Genomic DNA, 22,950 nt, shown 5'->3' on the forward strand with positions numbered 1-22,950 from the left:
GATCGATCTTGTAACCACCATCAGATCTGGGCACGGAAAGGATATGAAAATTCACAAGCGGGAAAACAACCTTATCTTCCCCTGATGCAGCTCTCTCTTTACAAGAAATATCTGCAAAGTCTTTTTTGCGTTTCTAATTTGCTCATCAGAGGACATGTTTTTGACAGGCTGGTATATGTCCATGGGAGACTGGAAACTGTTTGGGATCATAGGAAATTGTGAATTCTGCCTGGGTTTTCCAGAGTTGCTCTGCTGAGTTGCCCTTAACTTAAAAGAGCAAAAACTGTTTTAGAATTGTGTTTCAACATTTCGGGACACCCAGAAGGCAAGAAGCCATAACACTGAAAAAACACCCTGATCTCGACCTGTCTCTGTGGAAGGTACCAGAAGAAAAGTATACTCTGATTTTGTTATTACTTTATATCTTGGGCACTCCCTGGGAAGGGGACGATGGGGGGCCAGCTGGGTAAATTTTTCCATAAGCATATAGTGCTTCAAACTGAGCCACTCAACGGAGTCTATCCTAGAGTGAAAAAGACTAAAGACAAGAATCCCAATGAACACACACTGTTTTCTGGGTTTTCCAATCCAATGGCCCTAAGATCTCTGAAACTTGCCGAATTGCATCTGTTGTTTGCTTAAGAATATGGTAATCAAATTCTAAATGTACATACATGCTCTTTGATTCATTCCAGTAAGAGGTATTTATCTTACAGGTATACTTCACATATAAGAATACTGTGTGTAAAGCTATTCACTACATTGCTATTTGTGTTTGAAAAAAAAAATGCCTGTAAATAACCTGGAAAGGCTTCAATAGAAGACAAATTAAGTGAATTATGGTTCATCCACACAATGGAAAGCCATGTAGCAGATAAAAAGAACAAGGTAGCACTTCCATATTAAAAATGGAAGAATCTCCAGTACATAGTAACTGAATAAATGGGCGATGTGCAGCAGGGTAGTGTTCCCATTTGGGTAAAGAAAAGAACAGAAACACATGTACGTGTGTAAAACACAGGATATCTATGGAAGGATAGGCAAGAAACAGTGGCTCTGAGATGAAGAACTGGAGGAAAGGGATTGAGGAGGGAGAGAGGCCACAATTCTGTTAATTGATTATCACAAGGTTTAACACATAAGAATAGTAACTAGTACACATAGTGCTTACTATGTGCCCAGCATGTTCTAAGCACATTACATACTTAAACTAATGCAAAGTGCTCCTTTTAAACTATAAGATGTTCAGATACCTGTCTTATTTCACTAAATTATCAACTAATTGAGAGCATAAACTTAAGCATTTTTTATATCCTACACAAACACTGGTATGATATATATAACAATAATGTTCTCAAGAAATATATGCTTCATTCATTCACTCATTGAATATCAAATATGAGAGAAACTAATTATCTTTACCATGTAGAGCTGACTCAAGAGCTTAATCACCTTTATATAAAATTATCTTTTCATAATCAGTTTGCTATGACATGAAGTCAAGCCATAATCCAAAAATAAATGGCTTTGAAAATGTGCTATCACATATACATACAATTGTGGTTGTGCTGGACACACTGGGGCATTCAAACAAATTACTGAGGAAAAGTTGTCCAGTTTTCTTCTTACTTTTCATTCAAAGAGAAACACTATTATCAAAGCACAGTCCCCTCCCTTTTTAAACTTTGAGTTCAGGAGAGTATTTAAGAATGAAAGGTCCACTAAGTTAGATGGGATCAAGTAAATAAAGTGCTTAGCACAAGCCTGACCCATTAGAAACCCCTATTCAAGTGACACTATTTCTCATTTCTTATGTGGAGTCTTCAAACATGGGAGAGGAAAGTAAACAAGAGCTAGTGCTCAGTCTTGTCAACAATTGGGAAATATGTCTGCGACAAAAGCAGAGCAGATCATGGGAGCGGGAGTGTTTTTCCCCTTGACAAGTCATTAAAAGTCATGAGTGCTGTAAATCAGACAGACTGGGGGAAAAAAGAGAAAAAAATTAAAACCTTGATTCTTAGATTCAAAAATTCACTTATTCAATCTGGCATTTATTTGAGTGCCCACTTGGGCCAGGCAGGCATTATGACAGGCAACCGTAGTCCTAAAGCTCATTTTATTAATTTAATGTGCTATCTCTTTTGCATTTACTTTCTATTTTTGAAATAAAATTTGCAGATATAGTAACAAATCCCATTTTATTGAAGTAGTAAAATGGTGGTAGAAAAATTCTCTAAATGTCTGGCCCTGACTTTTGGATTTGACAAAACAGTAGAACTTCAAATAATATTAAGGGAACCAATAGAGGGTTGTATTTGTTTAAAAAAAAAAAAGTTTTCATCTATTTTATGGACTGAATTGTGTTCCCCCAAAATTCATTTATTGAAGTCCCAACTCCCAGTACCTCAGAATGTAACCTTATTTGGAGATAAGATCTTTAAAGAGATGAAGTTAAAGGAGGCTTTTAGGGTGGGGCCCTAATCCAATATGACTGATGTCCTTATAAGAAGAAGGGACTTTGTGAGGAAAAAGTCGCCATCTGCAAAGCAAGGAGAGAGGCCTCAAAAGAAACCAAATGTGCACACACCTTGATCTTGGACTTCTAGCCTCCAGAACCATGAGAAATATTGTTTAAGGCACCCAGTCTGTGGTATTTTGTTATGGCAGCCCAACAAACCAATACAATCTACTATGATACTATTTCATAAAAGGAAGCACATTTTGGGGGACTTCCCTGGTGGCGAAGTGGTTAAGAATCTGCCTGCCAGTGCAGGGAACACAGGTTCGAGCCCTGGTCCAGGAAGATCCCACATGCCACAGGGTGGCTAAGCCCGTGCGTCACAACTACTGAGCCTGTGCTCTAGAGCCCGTGAGCCACAACTACTGAGCCCATGTGCCACACTATTGAAGCCCACGCACCTAGAGCCTGTGCTCTGCAACAAGAGAAGCCACTGCAATGAGAAACACACGCACTGCAATGAAGAGTAGCCCCTGCTCACTGCAACTAGAGAAAGCCCTCACGCAGCAATGAAGACCCGACAAAGCCAAAAATAAATAGTTGTTTTTTTTTAAAGGGACTTCCCTGGTGGTGCAAAGGTTAAGAATCTGCCTGCCAATGCAGGGGACACGAGTTTGAGCCCTGGTTCGGGAAGATCCCACATGTCGTGAAGCAACTAAGCCCGTGCGCCACAACTACTGAGTCTATGCTCTAGAGCCCATGAACCACAACTACTGAGCCCGCAAGCCACAACTACTGAAGCCCATGTGCCTAGAGCCCGTGCTCCACAACAAGAGAGGCCACTGCAATGAGAAGCCTGCGCACCACAACAAAGAGTAGACCCCGCTCACCGCAACTAAAGAAAGCCTGCGCACAGCAACAGACCCAACACAGCCAAAAATAAATAATAAATTAATTAATTAATTTTTTTTTAAAAAAGCACATTTTAAACCACAAAGGTAGGAAGGACATAATTTCTGAATAATTTTGCTTTTTAAAGAAACTTCCTGGAACTTCCCTGGCAGTGCAGTGGTTGAGAATCCACCTGCCAGTGCAGGGGATGCGAGTTCGAGCCCTAATCCAGGAAGATCCCACATGCCGTGGAGCAACTAAGCCTGTGCGCCACAACTACTGACGCCTGCGCGCCTAGAGCCCATGCTCTGCAACAAAAGAAGCCACCGCAATGAGAAGCCCGGGCACCACAACAAAGAGTAGCCCACGCTCGCCGCAACTAGAGAAAGCCCACGCACAGCAACGAAGACCCAATGCAGCCAATAAATAAATAAATAGATTTATTTTAAAAAAAAAACTTACTATATTTTTATTTTTTTCATTTTGCTATAGACCAGTGAAAACTCTGTTTTGACCAAGGAACCCCTGCTCTAAAATCATCTTTCTTCTTATTTTTTCATTCACTTGTTTCCAAACAAAAAATAACCATAGACTACACATGATATGTGTAGATATGTTAAAAAGGATATGTTACCTAACAGGCCCATTTTCATAGTTAGAACATAGTTTATAAGTTTATCACCTGCTATATAATAAAAGAAATCTTGTAAAAACATTTTCTCAAATGAATAATAACCTTTTAAATTTATAATTATTAAGATTGAAGTAGAAATACTTATTCAAATTATTTTCAAAATACAGTTGAATTATAGATTCATTATGAAGGTTGGGAAAATTATTTATTTCATTCAATGGAGTTTAGACAAGTAATTTCACATTTCATTTTAAATCCAGAGTCAGAAAACATTTCTTATACATCTAGCACTCATAAAGATCATGGTATATCAATGAAATATTTAAATATAGTGATCGATTTTTAATGGATTTCTATAAATAACATTAACAGGAAAACGCACATAATACAATCTACTCTGGATCTAAGAGCCGTAATTTACTCAAATATTGAAAGAAGCTAGTCTGAAAATTTTCTTGTTTAGAAAACATATTGAGAGAACAGGATCAAGGATGGAGGAATGAATTGGTACTCAGCAATTCACAAACATGACATTGTTAAGATTTGAACAGAGACTATGTTGGCAGCGCAAGGAATGATCTCTCTCTCTCTCTCTCTCTCTCTCTCTCTCTCCCCCTCCCTCCCTCCCTCCCTCCCTCTCCCTCCCCCTCTCCCCCCTATGGAGCAGGGACATTTCATATTTCATAGTTTCTGAATTTCCTCAGGAGTTCTGAAGGAGCATCCCCAGACCAGCGGAAATGAAGGTGCCAACAGTTCACATCTGAAAAACCTGTAGAAGAGAGAAGAGAATACTTTAAAATCAGAGGTAGGAAAAGTCAAGCTTATTTATAATAGTAAAACAGCTTGTTGATTAGATTTCATTGCAATAAGTGAAACGTAAGGGTAAGTCTTTGGTGTGAATTATTAATATCTTACAGAAATGGATAAGCAAACTTTTGAATCCTTATGAACAGGAATTGGTTTATATGGATGAGAGGGCCTTACGTGTTTAAATGCTTATTAATAAAAGGATATTTATAGATACTTCCAGTGGTGGGAATTTTGACAATTCATCTGCAAGCAAACTGGAAACTACTTTCAAACAGCTGTCAAAAGTAAAAGGTCAATGGAAAGGATCCCTGGAAATACAAATAATGTATTCCACAGTAGTAAGATTTTTTTTTTATTCTAATAAACAACTTAGTTGAAAACTAGAGAAAAGGTCATTTTCATTCTCTACTGGAGGAAATGTAAACTGGCAAAAATCTTCTAGCAGGCAATTTGGCAATATTTATCAAACTCATTAAAATGTATAAACCTTTAAGCCAATAATTCTACTTCTAGAAATTTATCCTAATGAAATAATCATGATGTGCTCAAGGGCTTAACTCTAAGGATGTTTATTATGGTACCATTTGTAAATGTTTAAAAAATCAAGAAACAGTCTAAATCTTCAGTAATAGAAAATTGGTTTAAAGGCTTTGATATAGTCATTAGCAATGTTTTAATATTTATCATCATAGAAAAATGTTCATAACATATTGCTAAGTAACTGGTAGTTAGGAAACAGTTTAGACAGCATGATCTCATTCATAAATTCATATTTACATGGGTATTTATATAAAATTTTTTTAAGTCTATAAGGAATTACCCCTAAATGTTAACAGTAACTATTCCTGAAGAGTTGGAATAGATATGATTTTCATTTTTTATACTCTTTTTTTGTTTATCTGTATTTTCTCATTTTTCTGTGATGAACAAGTATGCCTTCTATCATTTTTTACTTTTATAATATTGCTAATGAAAAAGCAGGTTACAGAATAATATATTAAATATGCCTCCATTGATATTTAAAATATTATCTAAATATGTAGTAGGAAAAATATACACAGAATAGTTGACAGTGATTATCCCAGGAAAATAGGATCTGCACTTTCTTTAGAATTATCAGAGAAAAAAATCTAAAGAATTGCCATTTGGGGAAAAAGCAAAAAGGAAATTGTTTCTGATAACCTGTAACTGAAACACACACACAAAATATGTACAGTAATATCCTTTTCATTTTAGGTATGCTAACATATCTTAAAATATACCAAAATAACAATAATAAATATTTCCCTAAGTGGTAAGACTACAAGTTATTGTATTTTCTTCCTTTTGCTTGACCATATTTTCTCACATTTCTACACTAAATACATGTTATTTCTGTAGTTTGAAAAGATGTTTTCAAGTTTGAGTCCCCCTAGAAGTAGACCCCAGACAAGAACTTGAATGCAAGTGGCTAACTTGGGGAGGTGATCCCAGGAGACACTGGTAGGGAAAGGAACCAAGTCTACAAAGACCCCTGAGAGTTATTCCACTTGAGGGGTGAAGGCACTGGGGAATTTAGCCTCCCACTCCCATTCATTATCATCTGATGGCTACACCCACAGCGTGTTTACTCCCTGGTACTTAACTGCCCGCTCACTGCTGCCAAGCCGGACCCACTGCCAGAGAAAGCACTCTGGTGGGAGCCGTAGGGTTGGCAATGCCCAGAGGATATGTTAGCACATCAACAGCATCTGCTACATTTGTTTTTTTTTTTTAACTCCAGGATGTTTTATTCTAGAATTGTATTCATCAGAAGGCACATTTATTGCTTCTTTTTTTTTTTTTTTTTTTTTTTGCAGTACGCGGGCCTCTCACTGTTGTGGCCTCTCCCGTTGCGGAGCACAGGCTCCGGACGCGCAGGCCCAGCAGCCATGGCTCACGGGCCCAGCCACTCCGCGGCATGTGAGATACTCCCGGACTGGGGCACAAACCCGTGTTCCCTGCATCGGCAGGCGGACTCTCAACCACTGCGCCACCAGGGAAGCCCTATTGCATATTTAAATGAAAAGAAAGTAAAAGTAAGATTGTCTCGCACATGGGTTTTCAGATGCCGTGCTCCTTATTTTCCTGGTTGCAATGAAGAATCAGAAAATCATGGGGACTATTTGATAGAAGCTCATCACAGAAGAGGCATCAAAAGGCAAACTTCAAAGTAAATATCAAGCACTGCTTGAGGAAATTAACAAAAATGCTGAAAAGTTATGTGGAAAGCCACTCAGGGCTTGGTAAAGCTGACATGAATAATATTTCTTAAATGCTGATGTTATAAAAATTTACACTGCAGTCAAATGAAATTATAAATAATCAGGCAACTGTGCTTTGGCATATGAAACTCCAACTTTAAGGCACTACTCAGAACAGCCAATAATCTCTTAAACAACATTAAGAAAATACTGGTAAATGCAGCCTTCAGCAAAATTGCATAATTCTTATTCTCCAACAACAGCTTTCAAAACAGTGATCCTCCCTCCTCTCACCCCCTGTGCTTCATTCCTCAACCACAGTAAGAGAATACATTTCACAATGTGAGGGTATCAAAACTGGCATCACAATTTGTTCTGAGTAAATTACAATATATCTACACTGTGGAATATTTATCAGCTGTTCATTCTAATGAGTTCGTTCTAAATATAAGGGTCTAAGGAGGAGTCCCATAGTAATAAAAGCTAACATTAAAAAAGCAATGGCCATGTACCAGGTCTAAATATTTTACATATGTTATTTACTTCTCAAAAAGACCTTACCAAAAAAAAGGCTTCCCTGGTGGCGCAGTGGTTAAGAATCCGCCTGCCAATGCTGGGCATACGGGTTCGATCCCTGGTCCGGGAAGATCCCACATGCCACCAAGCAAATAATCCCGTGCGCCACAACTAGTGAGACTGCGCTCTAGAGCCCGTGAGCCACAACTACTGAAGCCCGCACACCACAACTACTGAAGCCAGCACGCCTAGAGGTCGTGCTCTGCAACAAGAGAAGCCACCGCAATGAGAAGCCCGTGCACTGCTACCAGAGAAAGCCTACGCGCAGCAACAAAGATCCAGCGCAGCCAAAAAAAAAAAAGACCTTACAAGGTAGAGGTAGACACAAACATTTTAACTATTATATAGAGATAAGAAAATGCAAATACAGAGAGGTTATCTCACTTGCGCAAGGTCACACAACTCATCAGTGGGAAAAGCTAGACTCTGGTTCCAGAGTCTGTGCTCTTAGCTACTGTATAACAGAGAGGAATGTGCACAGTATAACCCCATTCTTTATTTGTAAAGCCCTCACAAACGAATATATGCTTATACATGCCTTTGTTAGCATAGACAAACAAAGGCTATGGAAGGAGACACACCTGGGCATCTGCATTGGTTACTTCAGGAAGTAGAAGCAGAGAAGGATGAGACTAGGGTAGACACTAAATTGTTGTCTATATGTGATTCTTTGAATTTTTAATGATAAGCTCATATTACTTTGGGGTTTTTAAGTATCTAAACTATTTTTGAAAAGAAAGAGAAAATTTTATAGAATTTTATTAAAGGGATTTAAGTGGGGCCTCAGTGTGAGAATCTGACGTGATAAACCCCCTCAACTCTGGTGAACTCAGAATAGGTCTGAATCTGAAACATAAAGTCACAGGGAGGCCCCAAGGGTTCCGGAAGCCCAGATCTGAACATTCCAAGGCTAAATGGAGAAACATTCACGTGTTTGCCTGTGGATGCCTGTGGGTGGGTGTTTGTATGTGTATGTTTGCCTAAAACACTGTTTTTAGGACATTCGAGCTTCTGCTTTGATTGGTTTGTTATAACCACTGCTAGTTATACGGCTGATGCAGTCAACTGCAGGCTCTATGAAAGGATCTCTTGGGTAACCAGCAGAGCCACCTGAATGAAGCTCTAAGAATCTTTATTCCCAACAAGTAGTGAGCATGTAAAAGTTCTCCCCAAAGAGAGTTTTGAAGTGACTATCTCTAGAAAGACTATAGTTCACCACAAACTATCGAATTATCTTTTTTTTGTAAGAAGTGTGCGAGAACATTCAGGAACCTTTTACTTAAAGGCTAAATTCTAGTGGGGTATTGTATCACAACCATGAGAATCAAGAATTTGGAGGACAGTTAAAGTGTGTGTACATAACACACCTGTACAAGATAAATACAGTGGGATGGCCAGATAGACAAAGAAATGATAACAATAGCTAACTATTATCCAGGGCCTGCTGTAGGCAAATAACTGTGCTAAGCATTTTGCATGGATCGTTTCATTTAATCCTCATGGTAACTTTATGAGAAGGTACCATTCTGATCTCTATTTTGTAGATGAGAAAACGGAAGTGTAGAGAAGTTAAGTAACTTTTACCAAGTAATACAGATAATAAATGGTAGAGCTAGGATGTGAACCCAGGTAGTATAGCTGGGGAGCCGAGAGTTTAACCTCTGTAATACCCTGCTTCAGTGGATATATACATGGGTCAGATGTCTATACATCTACTTACACATAAGGTATCTTCTCAGGATAGTGCAATACCTTAGAATGCAGACTCTGCAACCAAACTGCCTCAGTTCAGACCCCTTCCCTGCCACGTACAAGCTGGATAACCTTGAGAAAATTATTCAACCTCTCTAGGCCTCAGTTTTCTCATCTATACAATGAGAATAATATTGGTACTAACCTGGGCTTCCCTGCTGGTGCAGTGGTTGGGAGTCTGCCTGCCAATGTGGGGGACATGGGTTTGATCCCTGGCCCAGGATGATCCCGCATGCCACGGAGCAACTGGGCCCGTGCACTATGGCTACTGAGCCTGCGCTCTAGAACCTGCGTGCCACAACTGCTGAGGCCCGCACGCCTAGAGCCCGTGCTCCGCAACAAGAGAGGCCACCGCAATGAGGGGCCCACTCACCACAACGAAGAGTGGCCCCCACTGGCCGCAACTGGAGAGGGCCCGCGCACGGCAACGAAGACCCAACACAGCCAAAAATACAAACAAATAAATAAATAAATTTATAATATTGGTACCAACATCACAAACTTGTAATGAGGATTAAATAAATTAATATATGTAAAATTAATGTAAAAATTAATATTAAACAAGATAATAGATGTAAAGTAATATATGTAAAGAACTACATATGGTAAATTGCCAACACATGTTAGCTAGTACTATTTTAGTAAAGCAGATGACGATCCCAGAAATGTCTCAAGTTTTCCCTTGCAAGGAGTGTATTAAGGAATATATCTTCTAGTTTCTGTGTCAATGCTAGGTAAGTATCTTTTAAGGTGCTACACTAACCCTTATATTTGGCACTACTATGTAGCTGGAAAGGTTGAGAATAAATACAATATAAAATGAGCCTTTTAATTTCACACCTTCTCTGTTCTGCAAAGCTACATGACATGACTTACCTGGAGAATCTGGATTTTGTGAGGAGAATGACTTCTCCATGGATTTGGATTCTTTTTGCTCCATTTTCTCTGTGGTTGGACCAAACTCCTCATTCTTTATCTCTTTTTGCTCATTCCGTTCCTCATTTTCAATTTTATCGGTATGAGTCTGGTCAGATTCTTCCAACATCAGATCTTTTTTACCTCTGGCAGCCCAGTGCATTGACTACATTAATTGAAAGCAGATGTATAATATAAAATCAATATTATATAGTTTCTATATTTAAAGTTCAATATGTGGTAACAAAATGTTAGACTCGACTATTAGCCAGATATTAATTAATTCAGATGTTAATCAATTAATCCTCACTGATTTGGAAAACTAATGATATAAGGAGAAATCCATATCCTTAGAAAGCAAAGGGACCAGCATCAGAGAGATTCAAACAATGAGATGTTTTCTTAGAAAATTAGGCATAAAATTACCATATGACCCAGCAATTCAATTCCTAGACACAAAAGAATTGAAAACAAGTGTTCAAAGAAAAACTTAAACACAAGTGTTCATAGCAGCACTAGTCACAAGAGCCAAAAGGTGGAAACAATCCAAATGTCCATCAATTCATGAATGAGTAAATAAAAATGTGGCATATTCATACAATGGAATATTATTTGGCCATAAAAAAGGAGGAAAGTACTACAAAGTGGATAAACCTTGAAAACATTATGCTTAGTAAAAGGAGCCAGAAATAAAATGCATATATTGTATAGTTCCAGAATAAACAAATCCATACAGATAGAAAGCAGATTAGTGGTTACCGGAAGCTAGAGAGAGGGGAATAGGGAGTGATTGCTAACAGGTACAGGGTTACCTTTTGGGGTGATGAAAAAGTTCTGGAACTAGATAGTGATGATGGGTAAACAACATTGGGAATGTACTTAATGCCACTGAAATGCACACTTTAAAATGGTTAAAATGGTAAGTTTTATGTGTATTTTACTATCAAAAAACAGACAATTGGGCTGTGTACCTTGAGCCATGCCAGAGATTAAACCTACTACTGTTGTAACTACTATCCCCACTCTACTATTACGACCTTCCATCCAGCCATGATCAATGAAGAGTTGGCAAATATTAGAATTCTGGGTTATACATCATCTCTTTAAGAAAACTCATGGCACAAAGCAGAAAGTCAATAAATATTTACTGTGAAATATTTGTCCTAATTTTAAGTGGATTCACTTAAAGTCCAGTTATCATCAAAATAACGAGAACTTTCTAAATATCTTTCCATTTTTTTAAATAATAATATGAATGTGTATGTGTATACTGTATGGAAGGTTTCTGGAAGGAAACACAAGAAACTGCAATGGTGGCTTTCTGAGAGAGGGGAGTAGAACTGGAGTCTGGAATAAGGATGGACTCACTTTTTATTACATAACCTATTGTACTATTTTGATTTTTTTAAACAAAAGTGTAGTGTTATATTTTTTTATTTACAATTTTTAAAAATCAGGGACCATGAATCAAGTGTTGGGCATTGCCCACTAACTTCTGGTAAAACTTCTGTATTTTTAGACAAACACAAGATCCAAAACACTTGAAAACGTCCCCCAGAAACCTGACATACTAGAACTGCATCCAATATACTTGGGTGGTGGTCCTTTGCCAAGTAACTTAACGGTGTAATTTTTCCAGCCTAGCTCTGGCTTCTGATGGTAGTGTCAGGAGTGAGGAAAAAATGAAAAATGGATCTTCAAAATGGAACAAAAGCACAAGACAATTACTTTTCCCCATACATCCTTTTGTACCTTTTTCACGTGTGTCCTGTATATGTATTTCCTTTGTCTTTTTTTTTTTTTTTTTTTTTTTTTGGCTGCACTGTGCAGCTTGCGGAATCTTAGTTCCCCGACCAGGGATTGAACCTGGGCCATGACAGTGAAAGCACCACTCCTAACCACTGGACCATCAGGAAACTCCCTGTGTTTCCTATTAAAATGTTTAAAATTGGATGGATGGGTAGATAAATGAAAAGACAAATAGATGAATACAGAGTAAGAAAGAGTGAGAGTTTGCTGTGTCAAGAATATTTCAAGTAGAATAATTAGCCCTGACATCAACCAAAATAATAAACATAACTGTTTCTTGAAACCTCATCTGGATATTGTGGGATGCTATTTCTGAAGCACTGCTGAACAGTAGCATACTACCTCTGTTACTCAGAAACCCAAGAAAAACCCATAAGCCACATATTTGGGCAACTTTAAAACCCAGAATATATTATTCTCCTAATATCCAGGATATTCTTTTCCTGTGCTGCAAAAAAACAGAATAAAAGCAAAGCAAAGAAACCAAATCAAATAAAACATTGATTTTTCTAAAGTCCAAGGCTTAGCGAATAAGCTCAGAAGTTGTGACATTTAACAACTGTGCCACACAAAAAAAGAAAAACTGTGCCACAAACCATGGCAAGGGCCACTGCCTCTGCTACACACATGCCCCATGTTGCAAGGGGCATCAGGCTTTTCATCTTTAGCGCACTGAGGTCTGAACTATCTCAAAATACTGCGGTTGCCAACTTCTCCCCAGAGCACCACTTTATTTGCTAGTTTAAACAAATCAACGTAGGCAGGCGATGGCCCATTACGTGTGTATTTGGCCAAGTTCACTATGTGGGGCGGAGGGAGGTGGGAAGTGGGGGGCGACGGGGAAGGGGCAGAGATCACTAGCATCTAAAGAGCTTAGAGAGATACCACAATTTCTTACCACCTGTCTCAGGAGCATTAACACTGGCCGCACAGGCAGAAGCCAGGAGAAGCACCTCACCATGAAGAAAGGGAAAGTACAAAGGGGTAAAATGCCTTCTTGGACTCCTTTAAATAAATCTCTTCATCATCATTTTTTAAGAGAATTGGGAAATGTTAATGACATGGTGTTTATAAATAATAGCCAATATGATCACAAATAGCATGATCTCAACTAAATTAAAAGCTGGAAAGATATATTCAAATATAGATATATAAATATATAGATAGATACATATACATAAAATATACAGACTGGGGCTTCCCTGGTGGCGCAGTGGTTGGGAGTCCGCCTGCCGATGCAGGGGACATGGGTTCGTGCCCCGGTCCGGGAAGATCCCGCATGCCGTGGAGCGGCTGGGCCCGTGAGCCATGGCCGCTGAGCCTGCGCGTCCGGAGCCTGTGCTCCGCAACGGGAGAGGCCACAGCAGTGAGAGGCCCGTGTACCACAAAAAAAAAAAAAAAAAAAAATACAGACTGGAGGGCAATATAGCCTGTACACAGCCTAAGACCTTAAGTATATTCAAGCCTTCTGCCCTAATCCAACCTGAGAACTCACTTCTTCCCACATTCAACCTATCTCTCCCCAACAGCAAAGGAGCGTCATCCTGAATCCTCTTCCCCCAAAAAAGACCCCATAAAGCAGTTACTGCCACCATTCAGTGTAACCGGCTCTCACACTAACAAATGAAGGGCAGAAAACACTGGAAGGAAATGCACCAAAATACAAATGGGGTTATCATTGCGTGGCAGCATTGTGAAGTTATTTTTTCTTTTCTTTTTTCTTTCTTTTTATTTTTTGGTGTGTTCTAAATTTTCTATGACAAGATTATATATATGTACAACTAGAGTTTAAAAATTAGATTGAGTTATGGTTGCCAAAGTATATCAATATAAGGAGGAGCTTCTCGGTGCCAGTAATATGTGTGCTGGGGTGAGGGGTGGTTACAGAGTATACACTTCACAGCCACTTGCTAAACTGTAAATGCAGGTTTTAAGCCTTTTTTTTTGTAGGTTTTATATCAAAATAAATATGTTAATTTTAAAAAGAGGCAATGGCCTCAGCTGGTGTAAAATATAACCTAGTTTGGTTTGGTTTGTTGTTTTGTTTGCTTGGTTTCTTGGGTTTTTTGCATGTGAGCGGAATAGAGGAGGCTGGCCAGTGGTTTCGTTTGTGGAGGGGTAAAGATATTGAGAAAGTTAGTGAAAAACTGAGAGGAAGTAATTCAAGAATTCAGGACCCAGAGAGCTGAAAACCTTAGATGTATGTATCACAGGTCAGCTAGGTGGCCTGTATACAATGTATCAACTCTTGCCTCAGTACTTTTCTCTTGGGATAAAAGTGCCTACAGTCTGCCTTAGATGGGTGGTGAGGGTTAATGACTGACCTATAGTAAATACTTTGAAAGCATTTGTAGCAATTGGAACAGCATGGGACATTTTTAACGGCTTATGAGAACTTTTTCTCAGAATTTTATATTGACTGCAACCATTTTCCCACAACCATCCTAAAGCCATATATTTTGGAGCAAGAGGGAGAGCTATTCATACCCTGGATCCCTTGGGGTAAAACAATTTAGCAAGACAACGATGATTTCTCTAAGATTCTTTGAGCTGGAAAGGTGTCTGTTTTCAAGTTATTCCAAGATCCCAAAGGCCACAGTTACTGAAGTCCTCACTTCATAGTCCCTTTTTTTAAACCAACATCACATATCTAGACTTAAATTTCCAGCATATTCACTGACCTGAATGAATTCTTAAAATATTTTTACAAATTAGACTATCAGGAGGAACTTCTAAAATGGAAAAGAAAACTTAATAGCTAGTGAAGTGACAGGGACTTATGTGAGGGAAAAAAAATACCAGTTAGAGTTTCATCACTCTTGGATGATAGAAATGTGTCCACCCTGAAGCTATGGTTCAATTGAGGAATTCTCCCAAGGAGATTCCTGAAATACGAACCTGTGTGACGCTGCAAAAGTGCATTGTGATTTGTCCTGCACTTTTAGGGCAAGCAAACATGCAGATGTGTTTTAGATAAACGTCACCTAAAATTTCACCTATAATCCTAAATTATAACCATTTTATTGTCAGAATGACCTATGTAATATACCTAATCCAAACACCCTAATGGTGATGTTTATCTACAAAAAGATGGTGATCTAATAGGTGATGAACAATACTAGGTGTGGCAATTGTTATTAATTTCTCTAGAGTAGTGAGTGTGAAAGGATGGACAAATGAAATGCACACACACAAAAAAACAACTAAAATGTTATAGAGAGAGGTGAGGTTTTCACATGCAGAAGTCACTGTGAGGATTAGAACAGAAAGGAATGAAAGGAAGTTACAGAAAGTCTATCGAATGAGGTACAAAACACATGAAATTTGGTATAGGGGTTTCAGAGTTCACTGAGGAATAGAACAAAAGTAAGTCAGAAACGACAAGGTTGAGCCCAAAGAAGACTGTGCAAGGAAAAATATCACTGCTGATTTAAAGTAGAAGGATATGCATCTCATCATTTTTGTACCACTAATAAAAATAAATCCTGAACGAAATGCTAGCCCAGCATAATATTTCAACTTTGCTGACAAGACTAATGATGCAGCCAGTAAGATCTGATATGTAATTATTGTAAGACCTCAAAGAGGTCATAGTTAAGCTAAATTCTAAGCAGAAATGATGTGTTTGGAGACAGGACATTAGTATTTAATGGAAAGACGTCTGCAATATAAATTAGAGCAGGGACTTGGAGAAGAGTATTTGAAAAATCCACAGCTAACTTGATATTAGCAGTTAAAGTTAAGTAATAGAGTCCAGTCGATCATCAAGAAAAATGAACTATAAATCAAAAGGCATTAAAATAACAAGGGTCACTAATTCAGTAGCAGTTACAGTGTGTAACACTAAAGAGACTAGAAATATAGTTATGTAGAGGTGGCAGAACAATGTTTATTTAGTCAGGGTTAACAAGGAATTTTGGATATACACAATGTAAAAGAAAAAAATCTTATTTTTGTGTATGTGAAGCTGTCACTATTTTTTTAGAGATTCTCTCTAGTTATTTTGTGTATATATTCAACAGTCTTATGGTTAGTCCTTCATAAATACTTAACCCACCTTAAACCATATGAATATACACTGCATTCCAAAATGAGATGAAGAAACAGTTTACATGTTATGTAGAGTGGCTTTAACTACATACTTTGAGAGTTTTTCATTGTTCTTCCCCATTACTTCAAAGACCCTCCCTCATTGTTACAGGTCTTTTATCAGTGACAAAACAATTTGCTCAAGTCTCCTTAAAATAAAAATTATCCAGAAGGAATCTAAATGTAACCTTGAAGGGCTGTAATTCAAGAGATGTGAATCACTTTATACACTAATTCTAATATGTCCCTGAAGACTTCCTTATAAGGTAACTTATGCATTCTAAGTCTCATGTTATTGAAAAATGTCCCTGTAAAAAAAAAAAAAGCCAGATAATAAATCATGTCTAAGAATGTAAAAACCGGGCTTCCCTGGTGGCGCAGTGGTTGAGAGTCCGCCTGCCGGTGCAGGGGACGCAGGTTCATTCCCCGATCGAGGAAGATCCACGTGCCGTGGAGCGGCTAGGCCCGTGAGCCATGGCCGCTGAGCCTGCGCGTCTGGAGCCTGTGCTCCGCAGCAGGAGAGGCTACAACAGTGAAAGGCCGCGTACCGCAAAAAGAATGTAAAAACCTTTAAAATTACATTTTCTCTACAATCTACAAAGGTCCATGGAAGAACAAAATAAATACATAACACAGTAATTACAGAGATTATTTTGTATTTAGTTTTTTTAATGTCATGAAGGAAAATAACACAATGGTTTAAAAAGTCTCTCTGCATCTATCCAACAATTCTTTCACCAGAATTAATAATGGGAATAATTTACAAATAATTTACAGCTTTCTTTGATTAATTAGGTCCTTTTTTTTTTTTTTGCGGTACGCGGGCCTCTCACTGTTGTGGCCTCTCCCGTTGCGGAGCACAGGCTCCGGACGTGCAGGCCCAGCGGCCATGGCTCACGGGCCCAGCCGCTCCGCGGCATGTGGGATCTTCCCAGACCGGGGCACGAACCCGCGTCCCCTTCATCGGCAGGCGGACTCCCAACCACTGCGCCACCAGGGAAGCCCAGGTCCTATTTTTTATTGAATTTTTATTAAGCCTTGAGACGAGAACAGGCTCATATGAACTGAAAAGATGGAGAATATGAATTTGCAATGGTTCAAGATTCGGCAGTATTATATGAGCAACTTGAGAAGCACAGTTATCAGAATGTATAAAACAGTAAATGATAACGGGGAGCATATACATGTACTGAATCAAACAGCCAAAGACACTGACAACTGTAGTCAGAGGCTCTTCTGGCCCTGATGTACTGACTTTCCCTTCACAGGATTTTGTGGGCACAGTGTTATATCTAGATACTACCAACCTCTTGGTCTTCTCTCTCCTCTTGTCTGCTGACTCTTTAAGCTACTATGTGAGTCTAATCCAGGGGCAACCTGAGCTTCATAAATTCAGTTAATCCCAGAGAGAAACCTACCGTTTTCACCGAGTCACTCAAAGCTTCCCACTGCTGGAATGGCATCGATATCTGGCTCCTTCGCCAGTGGTCATAGCGGGCTCGACTTGCTCCATTAGTCAAAATCTCCTTTGCCTTCTGCAGTTTCTGAAAAGTCTCCACTAGAAAACAAATTTTAAAATGAGCACTACTTTCCTGGAGGAGTTATTTTTAAACTCCCATACAATCAAACTGATCTCACTGAAATATGTCTCTGTTATTTACCAGCTGTGTAACCTTGGGCCAGTTCACTTCATGAAGCTTTAGTTTCCTCATTTGTAAAGTGCATCATCAGGACAAGTGAGATTTTGTACGTAATGTACCTGGCTCACTGTTTATCCACTCCCTTTACTGAGCTCCAGTGATGTGCCAGGTGCTCTCCCCGGTGCTGATGACACAGATGTGAACAATAGACATAATCTACCTCAGAGGATAGACATTTATAAACATTGGAAAAATTACAATCTTGTCTACTAGGAAGAAAACTACCTTTTCTAGTGGTAGTGTGATAGAGGGTGATAAGCAGGCTAGAGGAACAGTGTAAATGAAGACTCTAAGACAAAAAAAAATGCATGTTTATTTAGAGGAAGTAGAGGATGCCAATTTGGCAGGAAGACACGGGTCAGGGGAAGAACAATGAGGGGTGGGCCTGTAGAGTAGACAAGGGCCCGGTCACCCAGGACCTTAGAGGTTATGCTAAGGATTCTGGTCTGTTTTTTCTTGTAAGAGCAATGGGAAGCTCCTGGGAGGAAATAACATGGTAGGTGGTTGATAAATGGTAGCTTTGTCACTGATCTATTTGACCAGATGGCATATAATAGAAACTTTTCAAGACCTGTTGGAAACACTTCCAATATGTCTTCTGCTCCTCAGTGAAGTTAAAACTTTCTATAGAGCAGGATACAAGATCAATATACAAAAATCAATTGTGTTTCTATACATTAGCAATGAACAATCTGAAAATGAAATTAAGGAAACAATTCCATTTACAATAGCATCAAAAAAATAAAATACTTAAGAAATGTTAATGAAAGTTCACTGAAAACTATAAAACATTGTTGAAAGAAATTAAATATCTAAATAAATGGAGAGACATCCATGTTCATGGATCAGAAGATCTAATATTGCTAAGATGATAATATTTCCCAAACTGATCTACAGATTCACCACAGTCTCTATCAAAATCCCAGCTGCCTTTTTTTGCAGAAATTGACAATCCATATGCAAATACAAGGGACCCAGAATAGTCAAAACAGGCTTGAAAAATAAGAACAAAAGTGGAAGAACTCACACTTCCCAATCAAAAACTTTCTACAAAGCTATAGTAATGAAAACAGTGTGGTGGTATTGCCATAAGGACAAATGTAGACAAATGGGATATTAAGAGTCCAGAAATAAACCCTCACATTTACAGTCAATTGGTTTTTTTACAATTCTACCAAGACAATTCGACTGGGAAAGAGCAGTCTTTTCTGCAAATAGGCTGGGACAACTGGATATCCACATGCAAAAGAATGAAGTTGGGGCTTCCCTGGTGGGGCACTGGTTAAGAATCTGCCTGCCAATGCAGGGGACACAGGTTCAATCCCTGGTCCAGGAAGATCCCACATGCTGTGGAGCAACTAAGCCCATGTGCCACAACTACTGAGCTCATGTGCCACAACTACTGAAGCCTGCGTGCCACAACTACTGAAGCCCACGTGCCTAGAGCCCATGCTCCACAACAAGAGAAGCCACCGCAATGAGTAGCCCACGCACTGCTATGAAGAGTAGCCCCCACTCGCTGCAACTAAAGAAAGCCCGCACGCAGCAACAAAGACCCAACACAGCCAAAAATAAAAATAATTTTTTTAAAAAATGAAGCTAAATCCCATATAAAAATATTAGCTCAAAACGATCAAAATGTAAGAGCTAAAGTTATAAGAAAAAATATAGAAGTAAATCTTTGTGACCTTGGATTAGGCAATGGCTCCTTAGATATAATGCCAAAATCACAAGCACAGAAGCAAAAGAAAAAATGAAAAATTGTACTTCATCAAAACCGAAATGTTTGTGCTTCAAAGAACACCATCAAGAAAGTGAAAAGACAAGCCATAGACTGGGAGAAAATATTTGCAAATCATAGATCTGATGAAGGAGTTGTATCTAAAATGTATAAAAAACTCTTACAACTTAATAAGAAGACCGATACCTTCTTTTAAAACTTGGCAAGGGACTTGAATAGACATTTCTCCAAAGATATACAAATGGCCAATAAGCACATGGGAAGCTGCTCAACATCATTAGTCACTGGGGGAGTACAAATCGGAACCACAGTGAGATACCACTTCACACCTACCAGAATGATTTTTTTTATTTTTTATTTTTTTTTTGATTTTTTAAAAAAAGATAGATAATAACAAGTGTTGGTGAGGATGTGGAGAAATTGGAAGCCTCATACAGGTGGGATTGTAAAACAATGTTCCTGCTTTGAACTACAGTTTGGTAGTTCCTCAAAATGTTAAACATAGAATTACCATTTGACCCAAGAATTTCAACCCTAAGTATATACTCAAGAGAACTGAAACCATATGTCCATACATATAAAAACTTGTATATGAATGCCCATAGCAGCTTTATTCATACTAGGTAAAAAGTGGAAACAACTCAAATGTCTGTCAAGCAACAGGTGGATAAACAAAATGTGGTACATGCTACAACATGGATGAACCTTGAAAACATTATGCTAAATGAAAGAAGATAGATAGTCACAAAAGGCCACTTACTGTGTGATGCCATTTATATGAAATAGTCAGAATAGACAAATCTATACAGTAATTAGTTTTGTGATTGCCAGGGGCTGGGCAGGGGGAAATGGGAAGTGATTGCTAATGAATATAGAGTTTCTTTTGTGTTCACAACAATTTTATGAGGTGGATATTATTAGTATTATTCACATTTTACATAGTCTAAGGCTGAAGGAGGTTCATAAAACTTGCCCCAAGTCCCTAAGCTACAAGGGATGGAGCCACAATTCAAACCCAAGCCTGCCAGGCTCCCCAGCTGGGAAGGCTACACTTGACTGCCTTCCTGCCCCTTCCATTTTCCTGCAATACATATGACCCTCTAATCTCCACTTTCTCCTTAATCTCCAGGGATAATAAAAATCTTCCTTATTCATCACTTAGATCCAGGTTGTACCCTTGAGAAACTCAGAGTCTAGTAAGGAAGCAGACATATAAGCAAATCATTTCAGTACAGTGTGATAAAGAGAAATATAGAAGCAAGACTGGTTCTGCATGGGGAGTCAGGACATACTGTCCTAGTTTTCTAAACACTTGGAGTCATCCTTGACTCTTCTCTTTCTCTTACATTTCATTTCTAATTCATTAGCAAGTCCTGTTGGCTCTACTTTAAAATGTATCCAAGATCTGACCTCTTGTCCCCGCCTCCACTGCCATCACTCTGGTCCAAGCCACCATCCTCTCTTGGCTGGATTATTATACTAGCTTCTCAACTGATCTCCCTACCTTTGCCTCAGTCTGTGTTCTACACAGCAGTCAGAGTGATCTTTTTAAAAATAAGTCACATAGGGAATTCCCTAGCGGTCCAGTGGTTAGGACTCTACTTTCACTGTGGGGGGGTGCGGGTTCAATCCCTGGTCGGGGAACTAAGATCCCACAAGCTGAATGGCCCAAAAAAGAAAAAAAAAAGTCACATAATGTCACTCCTCTGCTCAAAATTACTTCCATTTTGACTTTTCATTTCTCTTAGAATTAAATTGAAAATTCTTACCATGGCTACTAGGTCTGACATGCTCTGCCTGCCCTCTGCCCCTCTCTTCCTTCTCTGACCTCAGTTTTTTTAATATTTATTTATTTATTTATTTTTGGCTGTGTCGGGTCTTAGTTGCAGCATGCAGGATCTTTCATTGCAGCACACGGGCTCTTCATTGCAGTGCTCAGGCTTCTCTCTAATTGTGGCACATGGGCTCAGTAGTTGTGGCACTCAGGCTCTCTAGTTTTGGTGCCCGGGCTCAGTGGTTGTGGCACGTGGGCTTAGTTGCCCCACAGCATGTGGGATCTTAGTTCCCCAACCAGGGATCTAACCCACGTCCCCTGCATTGGAAGGCAGATTCTTAACCACTGGACCACCAGGGAAGTCCCCTCCTATTCCTCCTATTTTTCCCATCTCCCTTGCTACAGCCATAGTAGGTTCCCTGATGTTCCTTGAGTACACCAGGCACACTCCAGCTGCAGGACTTGGCACTTGCTGTCCTTTCTACCAAGAACACTTTCACCCCAAGCACTCACATGACTTACTTCCTCCAGATGTCAGGTCAGATATCTTGTCGATGGAGTTTTCTCTGACCATGCTACATAAAATAACTGCCCACTCCATCAGCCCCCATTCATTTATCTCCCTTGCCCTGCTTTACTTTTCTTCATATTACCCCTGACATTATATATAGTTATTTGTTTATGATCTATCTCCTCCATGAGAATACAAACCCCATGAAGGCAGAGACTTTGTTTTGTTTCTGCAGCATCCCTTGTACTAGAGCAGTGTCATAGGTGCTCAAAAAGTATTTGTTCAATGAATGAATGAGTGAATGCTTCCAATTTGGATGTGAATATAAAGATATTCATATAATGCTATTCCCTGAGCTCTAAGCACCAAAGAAATGACACATGCCCTTAAAACATTTTGTGAATTAGGCACATTTTAATAGTATCAATGGGAAAAATAATTTAAATTATCCTGATGGTGCTTAAAAATACCTCATGGGAAGTCAATATCCTCTGATACAGAAGATGTTAGGGCAAATGTATGGTCAATACTGATGGTACCACCATACCAATTGTGAAGCTACTGAAATACTTCTGTACCTCAGTTGGTACAGACCTGCTGTTCCTGAGCTTTAATCCCCCAAACACCACCACTTCAAGTGTTCCTCCAGCAGCCAGAGATACTGCCAACCATGGCAGGGCACCTCCAGGAACCTGTCCAAAGCTGGGCAACACAGGTACGTAATAGGTCATTAAATATTTAATATCACTGCTGGAGGTAGTAGCAATTAATAGATTAAAGGGAAGACACTAAAGATGGGGTTATATTAAAAGCTAAGGAAGGGCTTCCCTGGTGGCGCAGTGGTTGAGAGTCTGCCTGCCGATGCAGGGGACGCGGGTTCGCCCCGGTCCGGGAAGATCCCACATGCCGCGGAGCGGCTGGGCCCATGAGCCATGGCCACTGAGCCTGCGCGTCCGGAGCCTGTGCTCCGCAACGGGAGAGGCCACAGCAGTGAGAGGCCCGTGTACCGCAAAAAAAACAAAAAGCTAAGGAAAACAAACACATAAAAAACATCTTGCAATAGCTGCT

The 22,950-nt window shown here is 39.3% G+C and overlaps 1 protein-coding gene across 1 annotated transcript in view; it reads right to left on the bottom strand.

The window, feature by feature from the left end:
* Window positions 1-4,657: 4,657 nt before the first annotated feature.
* The window catches only part of DNAJC12 (DnaJ heat shock protein family (Hsp40) member C12), a gene marked incomplete at both ends in the record, with an annotated part of 34,267 nt that continues 15,974 nt past the window's right edge, over window positions 4,658-22,950 (bottom strand). Inside the window, 3 exons of the mRNA XM_079718600.1 lie at window positions 4,658-4,752; window positions 10,220-10,424; window positions 17,575-17,714. Of these exons, the coding sequence (XP_079574726.1) occupies window positions 4,658-4,752; window positions 10,220-10,424; window positions 17,575-17,714 (440 nt within the window). The remainder of the gene's footprint in view (window positions 4,753-10,219; window positions 10,425-17,574; window positions 17,715-22,950) is intronic.

The sequence above is a fragment of the Hyperoodon ampullatus genome, assembly GCF_949752795.1.
Source record: "Hyperoodon ampullatus genome assembly, chromosome: 1".
Taxonomy (NCBI): Eukaryota; Metazoa; Chordata; class Mammalia; order Artiodactyla; family Ziphiidae; genus Hyperoodon; species Hyperoodon ampullatus.